The sequence below is a fragment of the Phyllobates terribilis genome, unplaced genomic scaffold (genome assembly GCF_046119375.1).
Source record: "Phyllobates terribilis strain yellow unplaced genomic scaffold, ASM4611937v1 Scaffold_1__5_contigs__length_1240528914, whole genome shotgun sequence".
Lineage (NCBI taxonomy): Eukaryota > Metazoa > Chordata > Amphibia > Anura > Dendrobatidae > Phyllobates > Phyllobates terribilis.
This window is the reverse complement of record NW_027362761.1, coordinates 5365150-5387081: the sequence shown is the minus strand read 5'-3', so window position 1 is coordinate 5387081 and position 21932 is coordinate 5365150. Positions and strand designations below refer to the sequence as shown.

The following is a 21932-nucleotide window of genomic DNA, read 5'->3' as shown; positions in this document are numbered from 1 at the left end:
ATGAATATTGGGGTTAGTATAGATCCGATACTGATGGGACATACATCTCCAATTTCAGGACTAATCGAGGAAGAATATGCATATTTTTTCAGAGCTGTAACCCCTACCTATAAGCCTTAAATAAATAGCGATCAGATTTCTGACAACAGCCATGTCAAATGTTTGTAAGCGTCAGGAGCAAAGATATTGTTAAAGTAGGGAATATCATAATTTTCTGACATTGAAGCCACATCCCCTGACCAACCCTGCTATGAGTCATCAAGGGCAGGTGTGTGGGTGTAACTTAGGCGCTGATAAAAGGTCATGGCGAATTATGATCTGTGTTCTATGTCGGAAGATACATATCAGTGTAGGCAGGATCCAAGTTTACGGACGTTTTCAATCAAATGGATTCATCTTCTATGCTGAATCATCTCTGTGATCGGCATAGTAAGTTTCTTTTATTAATCCTGTTTATTTTATGTCATTGTATATGCTGAATTGTTTTGTCCCCTTCGTAAAATCTTTTGTATATTTTTATAAAACACTTCCTATCGTTCTGAATTAAATATAAAATGTATTAGTTATGTTCCTTTTGTTCTGTAAACTGCACCCCTGAAGCCATACGCTGGCTGAAACGCCATCCAATCGGCCGGAAAACGATTAGTGGTGGCAGCTAATGATCTTTCTTGGGTTATCATGGAGTTGGCAGTGACTATACCGTGGGTATATACACATATTCCACATACACATATTGATTCGGAATCGGTGGTGTATATACCATACGCTTACTGTTAGTTTCCCAAGAACCGGCTGTGAGGATCTTTCCTTGTTCTAAAGACTATTGGACCAATGAACATAGAGTGGAATTCGCAGATCTAAGGGATGCAGACTTTTTCCAGCACGGAGCACCGGCTATGTCAATCTTATTGCTGTCTTTTAATAGACATTCACTTGCTTGTCAGTTCAGCCTCAGGAATCAAAGTTTCATTCAGTGACTGTAAGCAGAGGAAGACATGCTGGTTGAATCTTATGTATTCATAAGGCCAGCCAGGAGATTGTTAAAGGTAAATGTAAAGGAAACATTCCATTAATCCCGTTCGTGTCTCAGGGACCTTAAGCCACTGTTCTCCCCGCCACTAGTCCCATTGTGTGGATGGGGATAGTAGACTCAGGGACGCCATCACCACAGGAAGTCTCACATGCAATTCCAGGTGATGGGCTTCTGGAATGTTCTTAATTCTTTAAACTAAAAGCAAATGTTTAATGGAGAGGATGCTAACACTTCTGCCAATTCAGGGGGCTGATCCCAGGGAGGGAGGTAGAAGCCACATGTTTTCGTGAGGGAGTTGGGAGAGGATCTAGGCTGAAGTCGTGGAGCCATAGATGCATGGCCTATGGAATTTGGTTGCCGGCTGGGCTGGACACACATGCTACAATTTTGGGATCTGTCATCTGGATTTGATGAACTTTCTTAAGGACTATTGCTGCTCGATACATGGGCTTCGGTCGTGTTATCCATCGTCTGGAGGAGTGTGGACTGTCGCTACAGACTATACTAGCTGGAGATACGAAATCTGTGGGTCAACCAAAAGTAGGGAGGCAGTGAGTATCGCTTGGTATGGGGGCAGTGGTACTATAGATCCCAGTTTGGGAACCTGCGGACTTAGAGCATTGTATTTTGGCCATTTTACCTGAAATTGTTGTAAAACCATGGATGTAGGGAATAAAATATTGTTGCATTGTTAACCTGCCTAGGTGATTATTACAACCCACAACCGCAGTTCTTCATTCCAGCCTATTAGTGGAAACAGCCTGTGGCCTCCTCCATTAGTCGTTGGTCAATCTCGTAATTTTCAGGACAATAGGGGGCAGCAGAGAGCTGTTCATGACAAAAAGATAACAGGTGGATTTGTGCAGCCATCAACAGTCAAGCTCTGAGGTACATTCTAATCTGTTCAGACAGTAAGGACAGAAAACTACAGCTGCTATCACTGAGGAATACATTCCTACAAGGATACCATCCACTGGTAATAGATGAACAGATCCACAGAGCTACAAAGATCCCAAGAAGCAGCCTCCTGGATTACAGACAGAGGGAGGACAAAAACAGGGTGCCTCTTGTGGTCACATACAACCCCCACATTAGCATCCTAAGGAAAATTGGTGCTGATCTCCAACCCATATTCCACAGAGACCACAAACTGTAAGAAATATTCATAGAACTACCACTTCTCTCCTACAAACAGCCCCCTAACTTAAAGAATCTCCTTGTCAGAAGAGTCCTCTCATTACCATAAGTGATGGGCACATTCCCATGTAACAATAAAAAATGGAAAATTTGTACTCACATATTAACAACAAATACAGTCTGCATATCAAACACAAATCAGAACTATAAGATTCATGGATTTCTTTTAATGTATATCCTCCAGTTGTTGCCACAATGTGGGACATTCTGAGACTTTGTGCCTGTTCCAAATTAAAATGTAAAATCCAAATACGTGCACGGAAGAGCCACGCTGATACAATGAGCATCAGGGTAGATCTCTTTTTATTAAATCATAGGTCACTCATATATATAGTCATTTCTTGGACATTCATTGTAGCAATATAATTGGCTCAGCTTATCTCTAAATATGTACTGGTATTAGCATACACACCTCATTGGCTAAAGGTATTTCTGTCTACACATATCAGCGGAGTCTAGGCGGGTCTGTCACTTAGGTTTAGTTTCTTCCACTTTCCTATATTTTCTCTGAGTCCATTACACAAAGACATTCCTAAGACTCCTTATCTCACACACACATACTGGCTCAAAGTCCATCTTGGAAAGCAGGATAAAATATACAAAATAACATCAAGATAGATAAAATACAAATCCTGCTCTCACACTCCAATGTGGTGTACATGATACAATGTACAAAGTGTCCTGGAAGTATCTACATTTGAGAAACCATGCAAAAACTACAAACAAGGATGAATCTTCACAGACACATAGTCAGAAATGGACTGGACACACCTGTCGTAAAACACGTCTCTGGACCTGGACACTGTATGACAGATTTAAAAGTCTTAATACTAAAAGGTCACTTTAAGGACAACAGAGAAAGAAGAATTTTGGAATTCAAACTAAGGATGTTCAATTCTTTGACAATAGGACTCAATTTAACACCTGGATTTATGACTCACTACATGGATACAATTCACACCTCCACCAGACAGTTTCCAGATAACTAAGAGAAAATTCCCACTGCATCTCCATTTGTAACAAAATTCCTAATTTCCACCTCATGAACAAATGTCCTGCTGTAATATCTCTTAATGATTGTGTTCTTGTCTTATTAATTCATTTGTAAACCTGCCTGAAGAAAAAGCCTCTGTGCTCTGAAAGCTTGCAAATACATATTTTGTTCTGGTTAGCCAATAAAGGAATCACTTCGAAAATACTTTTGTCATCTTTGGGCATAAAAGTGTTACTTGAAAACTTAAATTTGATTAACAGAATTAATAGACCTGGTACAGAATTAAATAAATTAACATACCTGACATGGTAAATAACAGATTTAGGTCAACTGCTACTAATTACTGTTAACATTTGTGTGGATTTTAACTTTAAAGCAAACCTATCACTAAATTTATTAGTATTTTATTTAAAAGCACAAGTAAAACTATCAATTATTTGACAAAAAAATTATAATCAAGGTATATACCAAGTGGGAGAAAAACTTCCTTTCTTGGCACAAGCCTCTCATTAAACTGAGCCGACTTCAACTGAAGTCACCTCCAGGGGATTCCCCAAGCTCCTCTGCTGTGCTGAGGTCACTCTCCCATGATGCATTGCACCAAGGGAAAGTGATCAGCAATCTGCCAGTCTGCGCTCTGTAAATGATACTAGAGAAGCTCAGTTAGGGGTAAGAGGAGATGCAGAGCAGGATCTGGGCTGCTGTATACATTGGTAACTATCCTGCCAGTGAGTCAGCAGTAACCCAGTGATCCTGCTCTGCATCTGCTGCTACAGCACAATCAGCTCTGGGCCTGCCGAGGTCCTGTAACTCCCTCCATAACTCACCAGGCAGTGAGCTGGAGTGCTGCCCTTGGCTTCCTCCTTCCACTTCCTATTTCTGTGGTAAATCCCTGCACATGTTTTTGCTGTGGGCTGCCTATTCTCCCCACACACTGTCCAGCACTGAAGTTCAGCTCTTCTGAACACTCCTGCAGCCTCTGGGGTAGTGATGGTGCCCCTCCCCCACTGTGTGACAGCAAGCAGGGCTGAGAGGAGAACTGTGGGAAACAGAAACTACCTACTGAAAGAAGCTATGTGCCAGACAAGAGGAGGCTTATTTATTTGCAGTTCCTGGATATGGGGGGAGGTGGGGTGTGGGTGTGGGTGTGGGTGTGTGTGTCCAGTACAGACCAGTTTGGACACACCTCATTTAAAGATTTTTCTGTATTTCCATGACTATGAAAATTGTACATTCACACTGAAGGCATCAAAACTATGAATTAACACATGTGGAATTATATACTTAACAAAAAAGTGTGAAACAACTGAAAATATGTCTTATATTCTAGGTTCTTCAAAGTAGCCACCTTTTGCTTTGATGACTGCTTTGCACACTCTTGGCATTCTCTTCATGAGCTTCAAGAGGTAGTCACCGGAAATGGTCTTCACTTCACAGGTGTGCCCTGTCAGGTTTAATAAGTAGTATTTCTTGCCTTATAAATGGGGTTGGGACCATCAGTTGTGTTGTGCAGAAGTCTGGTGGATACACAGGTGATAGTCCTACTGAATAGACTGTTAGAATTTGTATTATGGCAAAAAAAAAGCAGCTAACAGTCTATTCAGTAGGACTATCAGCTGTGTATCCACCAGACTTCTGCACAACACAACTGATGGTCCCAACCTGGGGACGTGTCTCATTAGAACACAGCACGCTGAGCTGCCAATCCCAAGATGGTGGCTCCCATAAACTGATTTTCTCATATCATAATTCATGTAATGATAATCATTATTCTTCAAAAAGTAGTTTATTTATATCTACAGTCTCCTTACTGCAATATACCATAGAATGTGTGAAGGTGATAGGTCCAAAATGTAATAAAAAATAGTTATTAAAAGCCCTTTAAAGAGGACCTATCAATTAGAAATGTCAAAAAAGTATGAAAAGTGAGAATCTAACCTCTGAAACTACCAAAGTTACTAAGAATGTGGGCACTGAGGCACCAGTTTCTGGTTGGAATGCAGGAAATTAATAGGACAGTCAGAAACAGCATTGGGGAAAGTATAATAGCTGACAGTAGATAAAAGATCCACTATAAGAACCACATAAAGATTCACAAACCTAACTCTTACCTCATACTCCTGAGATAGTTTTAAATTATCATTGGCCTTAAGGTGTTCCGTGTGTTCGGAAAGATCTGCAATAGGTATTGGGGGATGATTAAGCATGCCTAAAAAGAGATAAAAAAGACCAATATGAACATATTAATGTAAACAATGAAAATTATAAAAATAAGAAACCTCATTAAATGTGAGATCTGCAATGAAAGGACACAGGTTAGATCAGATCAGAAAGCAGGGCTCGAAATTTTACCTAGAAAGAAAATAGAGATCTAAATTTTCATTTGATAAGTGATATGCTGCAAACACTATGGTTGAAGGTTAGAGGCCAAAGAATGAGGGAACTTCAAAAACACAGATATTACATATTTAATAAAGCAGCATAGCATGATCACCAGATTTATTTAATTAAAGAGCATAAAATAAAAATGAATTTAAAAATGAGCAGAAAAGAAAACTAATAATATTTAAAGACTTACTGATAGGGAATTTAGAATGTGAGCCCCAATGGGAACAGTGATGATGATGTCTGTAAAGCGCTGCGGAATATCATGGTGCTATTTAAATGAGTAAAATAATAAATAAATGTATTTTTAGCCATGTGATGGATTTCTAAGATTGATTTAATTTGAATCCTAGTAGTACTGTAATAGTAGTTTTGAAATAAGGAGTCCATAATCATGGATTCAGAAACAAAAAGCAGTTAAATCTGCCTACTAGTCCAAAGCCGTAAACCCAATGCAAAACCTACAACTCACAACTTTTTACGGGCTTTAGTATCATGCTTTTACACAAACAGTATGAGATATCACATGGTTTAAGAAAACAAGTTAGGATTATACTAGTCATCTGGGTAGAGCTAATCAGGGAATAGTCACATAGTCTGAGTTGAAGGTCCCCCAGCATGTGCAAGCCTGACTTCAGCTTAGCATGCGCAGGTGTAATTACCCAAAAGGGGCCATTACAAACATTTCTGCATTCCTAGGAGTTTGTGGAATAATTTATGCATCAGAGCATAAATTATTCAACAGACTCCTATGAATGCCTGGTATTGCTCGGTGTCATATGAAAAGTAAATTGTTACTCTGTCATACCACTGGAGACCAGCAGGTGGTGGTATAAGGGTCGGCAACAGACTGTACTATTACTCTAGTACATTACAGGTGAAATTTCTGGCATCTCGAACAGGATTTTTACTTCTGTGCCTTATTTTCACCTTGGACTGAATTAACCCGGTCCTGTTTTAAAAGAACTTTATTTGCCTTCAGCACGCACCAGGGTCGTCCGACATTTTGCAGTTTCCTATGCACCACTGCTGTTCCTGAATCCTTGGAGCTGGGAATATCGTGCTACAGAGGCCTGCTGGGGAAACCAAAGGTGAGGAGGGAGAATGTCTGAACCTTTATTTGTCCTCTGGTATAGCCCACTTTACAAAAGCAAGTTGCCGCTGTAATTTGTAAAGGGGTTATGCTCCCAGTTCCCTGCGGTTGCCCATAGCAACGCCTCACAAAATTTTGAGTTAGCTCAAATTGATCCATATGGTCTGGTGCAGGATATCAAAAGCAATCTCTCTCAATGAAGATAGCTACACTCTGGAACAGGAGGACTCATCAGCAACCCAATTGATGCGGTCACGGAGAAGTTTATCTAGTACCCCAGTGAATGCTAGTCCATCCTCAGCAGCCACAGCAATCAGCTGTATCATGCCTCTGACCATGCCATTTTACTTTGGGGCCCCTGGCTTCTCCGCTATGAAGAAGTGCCTCACACCTACAGAGAGTTCAGAGAGAGAATGCAGGCTACCTTCAAACTATACCCTGTCGCTGAAGAGCAGAAAGTGAAGGAGCACTTCGGGAGGTCAAGTCCTCGGTCTGAACGCCAAACCATAGATCATATCGTGGAGAGACTGAAGGTCACTTTTGAATAAAGGACCGCTTCAGAGCTAAAGATGCATTTCTACGGAAAGAGGGAAAAACCCCAAGCGTCCCTCAGAGACTTTACCCTGTCACTTCAGGAAGCCTTGAGGGCCATCATCCATGTGGACTCTCAAGAGGCTGAGGGTCAAGATCAGACTCTTCAAAACAATTCATAGAAGGTGTGTTGGACAAGACTCTGACGTGTCAACTAAAAATGCTGTCCGTCCAGCATCTGGGTACCTCTTTCCTGAAATTCAAAGAACTGGCCATACTGGTCTTTGGGGAGAAGCCGCAGTCTGAGACCCAAGAAGATGTAAGGGTTAAGCCTGCCTCAGAGTTTTTCCCCTTCAAGTCATATTGCTGAGCAAGGAGCCCAGGTCCCACCTTCAGAAGATGAAGCCACCCTGGCCAGTCAAGTCTCTCATCTCACTGGAAACCTGAAAAAGGTGATGGAGTGATTGGAGCAACTGAAGTGCCCCTCTAGGCGGGAAATAGAATATTCTCCAAAATTAGAACGGGAATGGCTACCATCAGAATCATGAGAGAACAGACGCCGACCCCTAGAGAGGTCTTCAGATACCTGGTACAAGAGTCCCCAAAGACTAGAATGCAGATACTGCCGCTAACGTGGGCACCAAGAAGAGGATTACTGGCAGTTAAGAAATTATCCCCTGAAGCAGCGGGACACCCCTCAGTAGGAGAGACCTTAAGTCCCCTAGATCCAGCCTGGATGTCTCGCCCCATGGTTTAAGTCAGTATTAATGGAGTGAGTTTCCCTGCCTTGATTGACACCAGGTCTCAAGTGACCACTATCCGACAAATGGCATTTGAACAGTGCCAAAAAGGAGCCTAACTGACAACCTCCAAAGACCTGGCTCCACATCATAGCCATCAATGGAAAGTCAATAGCCTTAAGCAGCTACTGGGAACCCACGCTTCAGATTGGAGAGGCCAAACTCTCACAGCCAGGGGCAGTAGTGATCCAAGTTCCAGAAAATGACAACTTTCCTGTGATTCTAGGCACTAATGTTCTCTGAAACTGCTATACCGTAGGTGCTGTAAGTCCTATGACAGACCCTGCCAAATGTACCCAGAGACTCTCAGAAGGCTATCCATGAAACCACGCAGGTGTTGGCGGCTCAACAGAAGTTTACCAACGCCCCCGCATCAAGGATGCCCAACTTGTCCGGTTACAACCTGGAACAGAGACTCTGGGGTGGTGTAGAGTCTGCATGGGAGTGCGGGGACAAGGATAAGAGGCCCTGTAGAACCTCTCGATGAGGAATGAACTACCTGTCCTAGCAGCAAGAAGCCTAATTACAATGTCCAGAGGGCAAGTACCCATTCATCTGATCAATCTAGGGGACCAACCGGTGGACCTGAAGAAATATTATACTGTAGCCAGCCTGTATAATTTCCACCAAGATGATCTCCTGGAAACCTCTCTTATGGCTTCACAACAAGCAACTTTAGCAGAGAATGCAACTGAAGATCCTGCCTCGCCTCCATGGTGGGCCTCATTGAACATTGGCAATGATACCACTCTAGATAACAGATCCAAGGAGTACTAGAGGTAGCCAAACAGCACCAACAAACTTTCAGCCAATACCCCATGGCCTATGGGCAGACCAGTGTAATCCAGCATACCATCCCCATCAAGGAAAGGTACAGGCCGGTACCCCCTGCCATTTACCAGCAGGTGAAGAAAATGGTCCAGGACATGAAGACAACAAATGTGTTCAGGGATAGCCACAGTCCGTGGGCCGCCCCCCTTGTTCTAATGAAGAAAGATGGGACCATACGGTTGTGCGTGGACTATCGCACAATCAACAATATCATGCATAAAGATGCCTATCCTTTGCCTCGGATAGAGGAGTCTCTCAAAGGTTTAGGGGCTGCGGCCTGCTTCTTCACTTTAGACCTGACTAGCAGCCACTGGCAAGTTCCAATGGCCCCTGAAGACAGAGAAAACTGCATTCACAATACCAATGGGCCTCTTCAAATTCAACTATATGGCGTTCAACTGTGCAATGCTACAAGAACGTTTCAGAGACTGATGGAGAGGTGTCTTGGACGCTGGAATTTTGAAATAGTTCTTCTATACCTGGACGATATAATAGTGTACTCCAGGACATATGAGGAACATCTGCAACATCTGGCGGAAGTGTTTCGGACCCTGGCCCAACATGGGTTGAAGATAAAACCTTCCAAGTGCTTCCTTCTGAAGCCTCAAGTGAAGTATTTGGGCCACATTGTGAGCGCTGTCAGAGTCGAGCCGGACCCAGACAAGATAGCTGCAGTGAGAGACTGGCCTGCTCTTGCCACGGTCAAGGAAGTGAAGAGTTTCCTGGGATTTGCCAGTTACTATCGTAGATTTATCCTAAAATTTGCCAACATAGCGGGTCCTCTCCAAGAGCTCCTAAAGGGACAGCCCAAAGACTGCCAGAAACCTGGTGGATTGGACTGGTGACAGACAAGCCGCATTCCAGTTACTGAACGAGAAGCTGTCTGAGCCACCGGTGCTGGGGTATCCAGGTTGCAGTTTACCCTTGCCAGCAAAAAAGGCTTAGGAGCAGTGCTTTCCCAAATGCAGACTGGAACTGAAAGGGTTATTGCCTATGCCAATCGCTCACTAAGAGAACCCAAGCAAAATGATCAGTACTATAGCTCCTTCAAGCTGGAATTCCTGGCCCTGGTCTGGGCAGTAACTGAGAAATTTAAGGACTATACCCTTCACCATACACACGGATAACAACGTGTTGGCGCATCTAAATTCAGCCCATCTGGGAGCTCTGGAGCAAAGATGTGCCTCTAAATTGGCCAACTTCAGATTTAGTATAAGATACCGGGCCGGCAAGGCCAATGATAATGCCAATGCCCGGTCCAGGCTGCCTGTTCTGCCAGAACTTAAATCCCCGGATGATCAGTCGGAAGATGTGGAGATGCCCGCTTTTTAAACCCGGTTTGCCAGGCAGGAAGCCCTGCAGATTAGACAGCAGATTCCTAGGACTATTAGTGCTTCCAAGCCAGACGATCATCTGTCTGACGTTGAAAAGGAGCTCTGGAAGAATCTCCAGGCCAACAGCAGAGTCACTGGAGAACTACTGGATTACTTTTCCAGTGGGCGGGTGCCAGAATGAATCTGAAGAAAAAGAGGTGATGTAGAGCTGGGACATCTCTGGCAACAGAGAAAACTGCTCTTCCTCCAGCAGGGCCTATTGCATAGAACAACTTTGGATCCAGTAACTTATGAGAGACTCTTCCAAGTGGTGGTTCCCAGAAGAGACACTAAAATGGTTATGGACATGTACCTTAACTAATCTGGTCACTTTGGAATCTAAAAGACAGAGGCCACTATCAGACGATGGTTCTATTGGATCAACATGAGAGCTGACATCGAGGTTTGGTGTCGAGAGTGCCCCATCTATGCTGTGGCCAGGGGTGAAAGGCATAATCAGCGTGCTCCTCTTCATCCCATCGTGAGCAAGAGCACTTGGAGCTGGTAGCCATTGACCATGTCAAACAGGAGCCTAGTTGGTCTGGGTATAAGTATGCTATGATGGCCATTGACCACTACATGAAGTTCGTGGTGGCCGTCCCCATGAGAGACCTTACCTCCAGGACCTCCACGGCTGCCTTGTGGAAAAGTTCAATCTTACCCTATGGGAGCCCTAGAAAGATTCTCACCGATCAAGGGTGTTGTGTAACGTTTGAAGTGCTGTGCCCAGGGAAAGGACTCAGACGAATACTTGAGCTCTTCGTGATCCTCTTTTTCACTGGTAAGCACCCTGTTCATGGTCTTTCTTGTTTTACACATTAACCCCAGTTATTCTGTTCAAGTACTTCTGCCCAGTGTGTGGACTCCTTCTGCTGTTTGGGAGCCACAATGTGATGGTTTTCAAAATGTATTGCAATTCACCAAAAGAATCAATGTACTTAAAGATGGGACTCATTGCTCTTAAAAATATGAACTCTTTGCTAACTATAGGTTTTGTAGAATAGATAGGTTTTCCAGGTTCTAAATAAGAAGAAACCACGGTTCCAAATAAGAAGAAACCACGGTTCCAGTGCTGAATGTCTCAAGTGTTCCAGAGAGCTACTCCCACGGAAATGCCCTGCCTCTGAGGATCGACGTATAATGGTTTTATTTCACTGTGTATCTAGAATCCTAGGAAATGTACTTGTTGCATATCTTAACCCAAGGTCTCCTTAAATGAAGCTGGAGCCAGCGGATAATGTGTCTCGGGTAATATGTGTTGCGCACCAGTGAGACCTACACACTAAGTCAGAAGCAGGCACAAATATACACTAGAAGGCATCAAGGTAATGAAGCAGAGTGATTACAGGCTTTGATAAGCTTGAAGGGATAACTATCATGACACCCTTCTAAAGGTAGATTGGTTCAACTGGTTAAGTGGTTGGAATAACCATGACCCCATGCTCCTTGTGTTCTTAAGATCTCAAAAGCATGAGGAGTCTGCTAGGCTAGTCTTTGCCATTGGACACTAATTTTAGTAGGAAGTAAAATACACTTTAGTCAAAGCCTAGTCCGGGAACTGGGTATGAGTCTATGGCATTAGCATTCATGGGAGCTACATGCAGCATGAAGGATAGTCTCATGAACTCAAGTTAAGTTCTAAAACACTAGTAACCGGAATTTCCAAAAGTTACATTATGATAGGACAAAGGCATTCTCTTCAGGTGTACATCACCACACATCTAGATGGTTAGAAGACAACGCCCTATCATCTATTTAGCGGAGACCTCTTAGGCAAGCCGGGGGCGGCTTGGTACTTCTTCAAGTTGGTATGTAATGACCCAAAAGGGGCCATTACAAACATTTCAGCATTCATAGGAGTCTGTGGAATAATTTATGCTCTGATGTACTGCCTGGTATCATTCTGTTAAATTAAATGTAAATTGTTACTCTGTAATACCACTGGAGACTAGAAGGTGGCGGTATACGCGTTGGCAAAGGACTGTATTGGAGGATGTCTGATCAACACCCTATATAGTCTGGTCACTATGGTGACTAGGGGGAGTTGGTAGTTGAAGAGAGCCAAGTCTATCTAGAGGTGAGGCGTAGGGAACAAGCGCTACTAGGATTAAGTACCGTGCCAGATAATCTTTTCAGAGCCCATCGCAGCAAGGCCAAACCTTTTGCCATAACAGAGTATCAGTCCCGTTGCCATCCAGCTGGGATCTGTATGGAAAACCAGTGCAGCAGCTAAATGGTGGAGAAGCTATGATCCAGTAAGCCTTTTGAACTGTTCATACCAAGGTCTGGTCAGCCTTCTTCCTATCTACCTCTAAGTCCTCTAGATGTACCCTGTGAACGGGTCTTGAGCGCCAAGGTAGGGGCACTGTGACATCCCAAACTGCACAACACCGCAGAAGAGCCATACCACCGCTCGGCACTTACTTCTGGGCCTAATAGTGCCTTCCTTGCCCTACTACTTGTGTACATTACACAGAGTGGCAGACAAAAGTGAAGAATATTTGGCACATGTGCAGAATGAGCTGTGGAAAGCACCTTGCCTCACTTAGGCTGCGTGCACACGATGCATTTTTCATGCGTTTATGCTGCGGAATTTCCGCAGCGGAAACGCATCAAAAACGCATGGTAATCCGCACTCCATGGTCCCCAATGGCATTCCGCAATGTCAATGCACATGCTGCGGATTTTTCCGCAGCGTTTCTGTAGCGCAAATAAATCCGCAGCATGTTCATTAATTTTGCGGAAGCGCCGCCATTGACTTGCATTGAGACGCATAGAATCCGCGTCTGTACATTTGTACAAGCGGATTTTATGTGTCTCTGTGCGGATGGTACCCAGTTCTGGAGGAGAGAAGACTCTCATCCAGACCTGGGTACCATTGTACCTGTAAAAAAAAGAAGAAAATAATAAATAAAGTTTATATTCACCTGTCCGGCGGCCCCTGCAGCGCTTCTCCTTCCAGGACCTGAGATGACGTCGCGGTCATGTGACCGCAGGCTGTCTCGCGAGATGCCGGCAACTTGGAAGAAGCCAGGACGAGGGCGACAGCAGACGTGGCGGGGGATCGGGGGTAAGTATAGCTTTATTTTTTTATTTTTACGGTCACACTATATAAATCCATGACTTTTGCATGGATTTATACAGTGTGACCTAGTTGTCAAGCACTTTCCAAGTGATGCTATCGCCTGAAAAGTGCTTGTCAGTCCGCATGCGGAAACACATGCGTTAACACATGTGGGTACGCATGTGAATCCGCATGTATTCTGCAGGAAAAACGCATGCACAATCTGCATGCGTTTTTTCTGCCAGGGAGATACAGAAATGCTGCAGAAATTTTCTGCTTCATTTCTGCATCGTGGGCACATAGCCTTAATATAACGTGGACACAGCATCAGCCCAGACTATGTGACTATTCCCCGAAGCAGCACTGCCCAGATGACTAACAGGAGGTAATTTGCATCAACGTGAATGTAATTTGAAATATTATTTTTACACAATGTCATAATATACCGTATATAGTTTATGTAAAAGTGTGATTCTAAAGCTACTAAAGAGTACAATAATACAGTAGGAGATATAATCCAACTAACAGGTTTCCTTTAAAACGGTTGTCTAAGTAACACAAAAATAAACCAAATCAGCAGAATATTAAATAAAATAACCTAAGCCACATTACTCACAAGTTAAAGTGGTTGCCCGGGACTTTTATATTGATGGCCTATCGAAAGGGCAGAGGGATTCCTGCTCTTCATCCCTTTTTTAGCAAACGGACAAGCTGCAGCAGCATGGCGGAGATTTTACAACAGTACTGTGCTGTCTTGATCTGAATCAAACCTTGCATGAAATATTCAGACAACGATTAATCATAAAATTGTCTATTTATATAAATTTTACAGCCAAATTACATTTCTCAAGGAATGTGGCAGAACTTACATTATATTCACAATTATCTCCACGATATGATGTTTCATTTGGTACTAAGAGATGATATTGCCAGCCCATGAGACGCGGAGTCAGAGTTGCCTGGAGCAACATACCCGGATGTTTCAGGGGGCATGCCCCCTTCAAGCATGAGCTGATAGTATCATCTCTTAGTACCAAATGAAGCAGTTCTGCCATATTCCCTGAGAAATGTAATTTGGCTGTAAAATTGACATAAAGAAACTATTTTATGATTAATCATAGGTCTCTGGATATTTCATATGAGGTTTAACCAAGTCCACTTTGACAGACCAGGCACTGTCTGGGAGAAACGTATTAATTCTATATTAAGACGTCTTGCCAGGGCTATATTTAGGGGGAAGGGGGGGGGGGGGGGGGACATTTTAAAGAAAAGATGATTCAGGAGGATCCCAATATCAGATCTGTTAATAAAATAATCCTTAACCACTTAACGCAATACCACGTGCATGTATGTGATTGTGGGGATGATCGTGTGTGTGTGTGTGTGTGTGTGTGTGTGTGTGTGTGTGTGTGTGTGTGTGGGGGGAAGGGCTGAGGAGCGAAGCTCTCTCGACATACGGCAGATATTAGCTATGGTAAATCACTACATTTGTCTTTAACAAACGCGGCTGTAAATGAGATGTTAATCATTTAAACGCCAGTCAGTCTCATAAAAGCCATATTTAAATGGAATGTGTGCCACTGCTCACGCTTAATGGCTCCATCGGTGCCCCATGATGCGCTCACGGGGAATGGATTGGTTACTACGTGTAGTGCCAGCGTCCCTGCACGCTGCCCCTCTCCCCCAGCAGGGACGCAGACTAACTCATTGTCACGGCCCCCCATCCCACTACTCCTTCCTCTTCCTGTTCTGCTGCTGCCAGGGGTATGCACATGCCGTGCAGATCCCTGGGCACTGTGCTTAGGGCGCACACGCAGTCCAGTCCTCATAAAGGGATAGCATGCCATCCTAAAGTGTCACCAGCCAATGGCTGGGAGACACTTATTATTTAAGGCACTTCCACCTGATGGGAGGTGCCTGTGCAAGGTTGTAAGTCGGTTTCTAACACGCTTGTGAGTTCTCAGGTCCCAGGGTTCGTATTCTAGTATTCCTGCTCGTATTATCAGCCGTGCTTCTACGCACCTGCCAGCCAGTCTATCAGTCATGACTATCAGCCTGCCTGTCTATTAGGCATGTCCGCCTGCCAGCCTGCCTATCAGCCGTGCCCACCTGCCTGTCTTTCAGCCGTGCCCGCCTGCCTGTACATCAGCCATGCCCACATGCATGCCTGTCTACCAGCCGGGCCAGTCAGTGCTTGCCAATTCTACCATTCCTGGCCTTTCCTGCCTCCTGTCCCTTGGGGGTCAGCTGCCATCTACCCAAGGTCCGCCTACCTCATCTCTCCTTGGATCGCAGTTTCAATAGTCGCTGTGCATCCAAGGTTGGATTTGGTGAGGCATCTAGTCACGTCTCTCCAGGCTCTCCTCAGATCACGGCACACTGGTTCCACTGCACTGTCCGTTACACTAAGGCAGCTAAAGGCCCCAGTCGCTGCCATCTTGGTACTCCTCTGAAGCTCAGGTATGTGCTGAGTTTCAACGGAAACCGAGATTTACACAACATACTGCAATACTGTGGTATTGCAGTATATAGTATAATCGATTGGATGATTATAGGTTCAAGTTCCTTAAGGAGATTAAAAGATAAAGAAAAAAATACAAAAAATGCTTTTAACGATATAATTTTTTTTAAATAAATATATAAACGTTCAAATCATCCCCCATTTCAAACCACTTAATATAAAAAAACTTTAAAGAATTAAGAATATGAACATACTTGGCATCACCATGTTCATAAAAATTCAATCAAAATACAAAATGAACCTAATCGGTAAACGCTGTAATGAGAAAAAAAATCAGAACACCAGAAATATGTTTTTTAGTGTCTATTAATTTCTAAAAAATGCAATAAAAACAGATCAAATTGTAGTATATAGCCAAAAGTAGTATCAATAAAACCATCAGCTTTGCTGTGTAAAAAATCAAGCCATCAGCCGGCTCAATTTACAGATGAACAAAAATGTTACAGGTCTTGGAGTATGGTAACAGAAACCGGCAAAACTTCTTTTTACAAATTTCTGAATTCTTTTTGTCCTCTTAAATAAAAATATCTATACAAGTTTGGTATCGCTATAATCGTACTGACCTAGAGAGTCACGATTCAGAGTAAATTTTACCACAGAATATACGCCATAAAAACAAAACACAAAAAACATGGTAGAATTGCATTTTTTCCAAGTTCACTCCATTTGGAATTTATTTCCTGTTTTCCAGTAGACTGAATGGTAAAATGAATGGCGTCATTCAAAACTACAACTCATCCCACAAAAAAAACAAGCCGTCATACAACTATGTGGACTGAAAACTAAGAAGAAGAAGGGAAGGAAAAAATGACAGGGCAAAATTAGCTGCGGAGGGAAGGGGTTAAACACATTAGTTTATTATATAATTATATAATTTTAAAGTTACAGAAACGTAGTCATGTTATGTATAGATGGTATTTATTTGCACTGAACGCTTGATTTCCAGGTTCTAGAAGGAGATTGGATTTGACATAACAGGTTCATTACAGCTATGATTCGGTTATAGGTAAACCTTCTTTTGTATTAAAGGTGTTGTCCGGTCTTAAGCTACATGTGTGCAGTCTCTCTATGTGAATCCTCACATCGCACGCACTGCACGCTGCGGGGATTCTCTGGTGATCATGGGACCACAAGCATGAGATATGCTTACTGACAGCCACAGTCTGACTAGACTGTATCCAGCCTTGATCAATACACTTGTATTGAGCGAGGCTGCGCCCATCTAGTTGTAATGTGGATGGGATTATGCATATCGCATACTTGTGGTCACATGACCGCCGCTCCCAGCACTGTCACTGGAGAATCCTAACAGCGTGCAGTGTGCACGATGTGAGAATTCACAAATCTGCAGTAACACAGAGAGACTGCAAACTTGTACTTTAAGCCCAGACAATCCCTTTAAGAACAGACAACTTCAGGACAGAGCCATTTAACTTCTAACAGCTTTGTGCTTTTTTAGTCTGGGTGCTTTGCTGTTACCCTTACTGAAATCTAGAGCATGCAATGTACTTCATTAAAAAGTAAGAGGTACTTTTGTCACTGTACCACAGGCAAATTACATCACTTAAGGACGTTGGGGATTGGCAGAAGTGGTTTATCAGGGACTGGGGAAAAGAAGATGTAACACATTTTATTGCAGCGTAGACTACATATTCTACAGGTCAGTTCCTTGAATTAAGCGGAGAGTAAAATATAAAGCCCTCCACAGTTCTTTACGGACCCTGAGAGACCAATTGCCAAGTTCTTCAGAAGACTTCTCATTTTCAACACAGTGAGATTAATTAGTAATCGCATTATTTCAACACTTCGTATCTGGTCCAGCAATTAACCCATGCTCACCCAAATAGGGTTTTTTTTTATTCTTTTACACTACTTTTACACTACTACTAGATCTGCTATTGATTACTGGACTTTCTAATGATAACTGGATTTGAACATGAAAAATTCTGCATATCAAAAATAAAAGTAAATGTTTGACATTGACAATTTTGAGCCCCATCTATCTTTGGTGACAAATCAGAACTAATAAAATCAAGAAACACCTGCATGGACTTTAATGCTTGGATTTAATACATTTTGGAAAAAAGTGGAAAAAGAAATGTAACAATCAATAGAGCGTTCCAGTGTCTAATTAGGTAACATTTAATACCATACAGCGCATCAATCAGAACTACCTATAACATTGCAACAAAGGTCATCTTATCGTCTATGCCCCTTTATGTAACAAAAGTAATCAGTAGCCTTATGACCCCTAACAAAATTAGAAAAGTTTCCCTTTATCTTTAGGTTTTTGTGATTCTTGCCTTTCAATTAGCCTAGTACATTAAGATTTACAATATTTAGGTCAGATGTGCACTTCAAATAGTCCGCTTTAAATTTCCAGCAATTACGAATGATACATGCAAATGGCACAGCTGAATGATTACTAAATACTGCACATCGTAATCAGTTTGGTGAACTTTAAAATAAAGACACAATATTCTGGCCGCTGGCGACATGTTTATGAAAAAGACATACATGGTTACAAACATATACATTAATATCTGCCAGTGATCTGGATACAAACACAGAAAAAGTAAACATGTGAATGGTAATAAAATAAAACAAAATTAAAACTAAGTTAGACTTAATACATGTTCACATTTCTGGAGCTTGTTCATTGGATCCAAAAAATGCTACCCAGTAGTTTAGTAGTGACAGGTACTTAGAAAATTAGGGCTATGCCAGCGCATTCCTTTTAAAAGACGATTATGAAGCTCTCAATCATGGCACTGATTCAGGTATGAATTAAGTCAATCACTTTTTCAGCAGCACAATGTAAAAAAAGAAAAATGTGATAATGGAATTAAATTAGAAATATCACACAAATATGGGAAAAGTTGGATCTGTTAAAGTTGCTGTCCACTTTTGTGGCAATTTTTTTTTTGGTTGTCCTCTACTTCACAACCCCAGCTTAATCATTCAGAACCCAAATCAAAATAAAAACAATCTGTACTCACCTCCTTCAGTGGCGCTGTTCCAGCAATGTCGGCACTGTTATTTGGCTACCTGTCAGCAGCAGCTGACGAGCGGCCACAGCTGCCATGTCACACAACAATGTCATGTGTCTGCCTTGAATAGTGCCATTGAAAGAGGTACACCGTTTTTATTTTAATTCAGGTCCTGAATTCATTAAGCAGAAGTTATCCGGCAGTGTACAACCTCTATATATGCATGAATTTCAGGCTAATTAATATGTAATTTCATTACATATTTTGCACCATTTTGCTTTTATTGGCTTTTTGTTTCCTTGCACATTCAACTTTGATGTGGCCTGTGGCCACAAGTAAGCGGAGAGGAGCTCAGAAAAAGACAGAGAAGTGTTACAAATTACTCATTCTGCAGAGAGGCAATAGAAGTCAAATGGTGGAAAACTTTTAATGAAACCTAATTATTTTTATCTTAAATTACTTGTATTTAAGTAAAAAAAAATGTCCAGAAAGGTGGACAATCCCTTTAACTGTCAGACATTAAACTTAATGACATAAATAGCATCAATCTGCACAGTAGACAGTTTTTATCCAAAACTGCAGAGACAGTCACAGAAATGCTGCGGTACTAAGATGTTATGTGAAAAGCTTAAGAAACAAAAAATTTATAAAAACAAAGAAAATAAGGAAAAAGAGAAAAGAAAATGAAAAGAAAAAGAAACAAAGCTAAAAAGCGATTGAAGCACAAAAAAAAACAGAAACAAAACAGACAGGAACTAACTTTCAAATTCATGGTCACTGAGGGGACTGCTGAGACCAGAATCTGCAAAGAACAGTAAATAAAGAAATAAAAACAACTTGTTTTTTAATGTCTTTTTTTACATTCACAAGAACACATAGTGGGCTACATTAACAACAAAGACATTCACTTTGGGTTTGTCCATTGTGAGATGTGAGAACTTGTGACATACTAGCACATTGGCACGAATGAAATCTGTAAAAACTGTAAATAGGATTATAATGCACATCATAATATACTGTAAACACAAAAATAATAGGCTTCCATATGAGATGTTGTAGCAAGTCCATCTCAAACACTGCATTGTCAGGGTGCTATAGCTTTACTTAGCTTTTATCTCCATAGCGGGAACCATCCAGCACTGTGTTATCTAAAATACTGTAGTTGTGTGTTTAATAGCATTTTATCATATTTTTGATAAAGTCATAATTCCAATAGATAAAATATGAAAAATATGTGACTGTTGACAGGAGCTAAAGGGGCTACAGCATACAAAACAGCTTAATTAAAGCCGTTCATGATCAAGTTTTCAACATGACCTCTTTTGTTTGTCATTTAAGGTTCATATAATAGAAGATATTAGCAATGATTCAATTTTCTCTATGAAAAAATAATTCTAAATATTGTTAATGTTTAATGCCACATGTATTTTCTTAAATAAGTAAGTAAATGCAAACAGTGTAAATGTAATGCTAGTCCTTAAAGAGGACCTTTCACCAGTTTGATCTTGTTAAACGGGCCACATCATGGAATAGTGCCTGCAGAGCTTAGAAAAATGTTTTTATTTTTTAATTTCTCCCCTCTGTGACAGAGATATTAGCTTGTAATTTTTTTTAGATTATAGCTCAACTGAGCATTACCAGAGATTTGTCTTTGTGGGTGTGTAGTTCTTCACCTGCATGAGGTTGGTCAATCATTAGGCAGGGACACCTAAAGGAACAAAAGAACACACCCTTCTCTCCTCATTGATGTCTGCGGCTATGGTGTAGAGATACAGCAGAATGGTTATGTTTCATTACAAAAATTTCCAGATCTTATCTCACGGCAGTCAGTGTGGGGGGAGGGTCAGAGCTGATAACATTGTAAGATGGGAGTAGTTTGCATACATCTAGTGTTGTGTTTAACCGCTTACCGACCGCCCACTGTACATAAACGTCAGTGCTTGCTGGGCTCTGTGTAGCGTCGACGTTTATGAACAATCGGTGGTCTCCAAGCGCTCAGGACCCCTGCAAGCGCTGCGATTCCCGTGCAGAGCAACAGCTCTGACAGATAACATCATCGTGACTTGACAATGATGTTAACCTTTTGCTATCTTCTAGATGCTACGATCCATAGCGACCTCGGCATTTAGAAGCTAGTGAGAGGGAGAGGGGGTCATCGACTCACCTTTCCGATAGCCCCTGTGATAAGATCTGGTGTTGTCATGGCAGACAGAAGTCACAAGATGACCTCCTGGTCTGCCATGTACAGTGGCCTGTTAGGCTCAGTCAGCAACTGAGTATAACAGGAGATCTGACAGTGTAAAACTGTCAGGTCTTGTGCAATGCAATACATGTCTATTGCAGTGCATGATACGAGTGATCAGAAAAATAAAAATTGAAGTCTCATAAAGGGACTAAGTAAAAAAGTAAAAAAAAAATCACAAAATAAAAAAAAAAAAATTAAACTAATAATTCCGTATATTTATGCAAAACTAAAAAAGTATACATATTTGGAATTGCTGTGTCCTCAACAACCCGATCTATAAAACTGTCACACTAATTAACCACTTCTGCGCACACCATAAAAAAAAAAAAAGGAGCAAAAAACGATGCTTTCATCATACTGCCAAACAAAAAGTGGAATAAAATGCGATCAAAATGCCAAATGGAAATAAAAATGGTACCTCTAAAAACATCATCTTGTCCTGCAACAAAAAAGGCGCCATATAGCTCCATCAGTGGAAAAATTTAAAAAAGTTATAGCTCTCAGAACAAAGCGATGCAAAAACAATTGTTTTTTCTATAAAAGTTTTTATTGTGTAAAAGCGCCAAAACATAAACAAAACTATATAAATGTGGTATCTCTGTAATCATACTGACCCGAAGAATAAAGCTGCCTTATCAATTTTACAACACGCGGAAAGGCAATACAAAAAACCCTCAAAAAACAGATCTTGAATTGCTGTTTTTTGTTCGTTCTGCTTCCCCCCCAAAAAAAACGGAAGAGAAAGCGATCAAAAAATGTTGTGTGCCCGAAAATGGTACCAATGTAAACGTCAACTCGTCCCGCAAGAAACAAACCCTCATATGACTCGGTCGGCCGAAATATGGAAAAATTATAGCTTTCAAAATATGGAGATG

General features: G+C 41.7%; 1 protein-coding gene across 1 annotated transcript in view; it reads right to left on the bottom strand.

The window, feature by feature from the left end:
* The window catches only part of PTPRS (protein tyrosine phosphatase receptor type S), a 600332-nt gene that overhangs the window by 78180 nt on the left and 500220 nt on the right, over positions 1-21932 (bottom strand). Inside the window, exons 22-23 of the mRNA XM_073652674.1 lie at positions 19573-19614; positions 5336-5433 (exon numbers count right to left, since the gene is read on the bottom strand). Coding sequence (XP_073508775.1) covers positions 5336-5433; positions 19573-19614 — 140 coding nt within the window. The remainder of the gene's footprint in view (positions 1-5335; positions 5434-19572; positions 19615-21932) is intronic.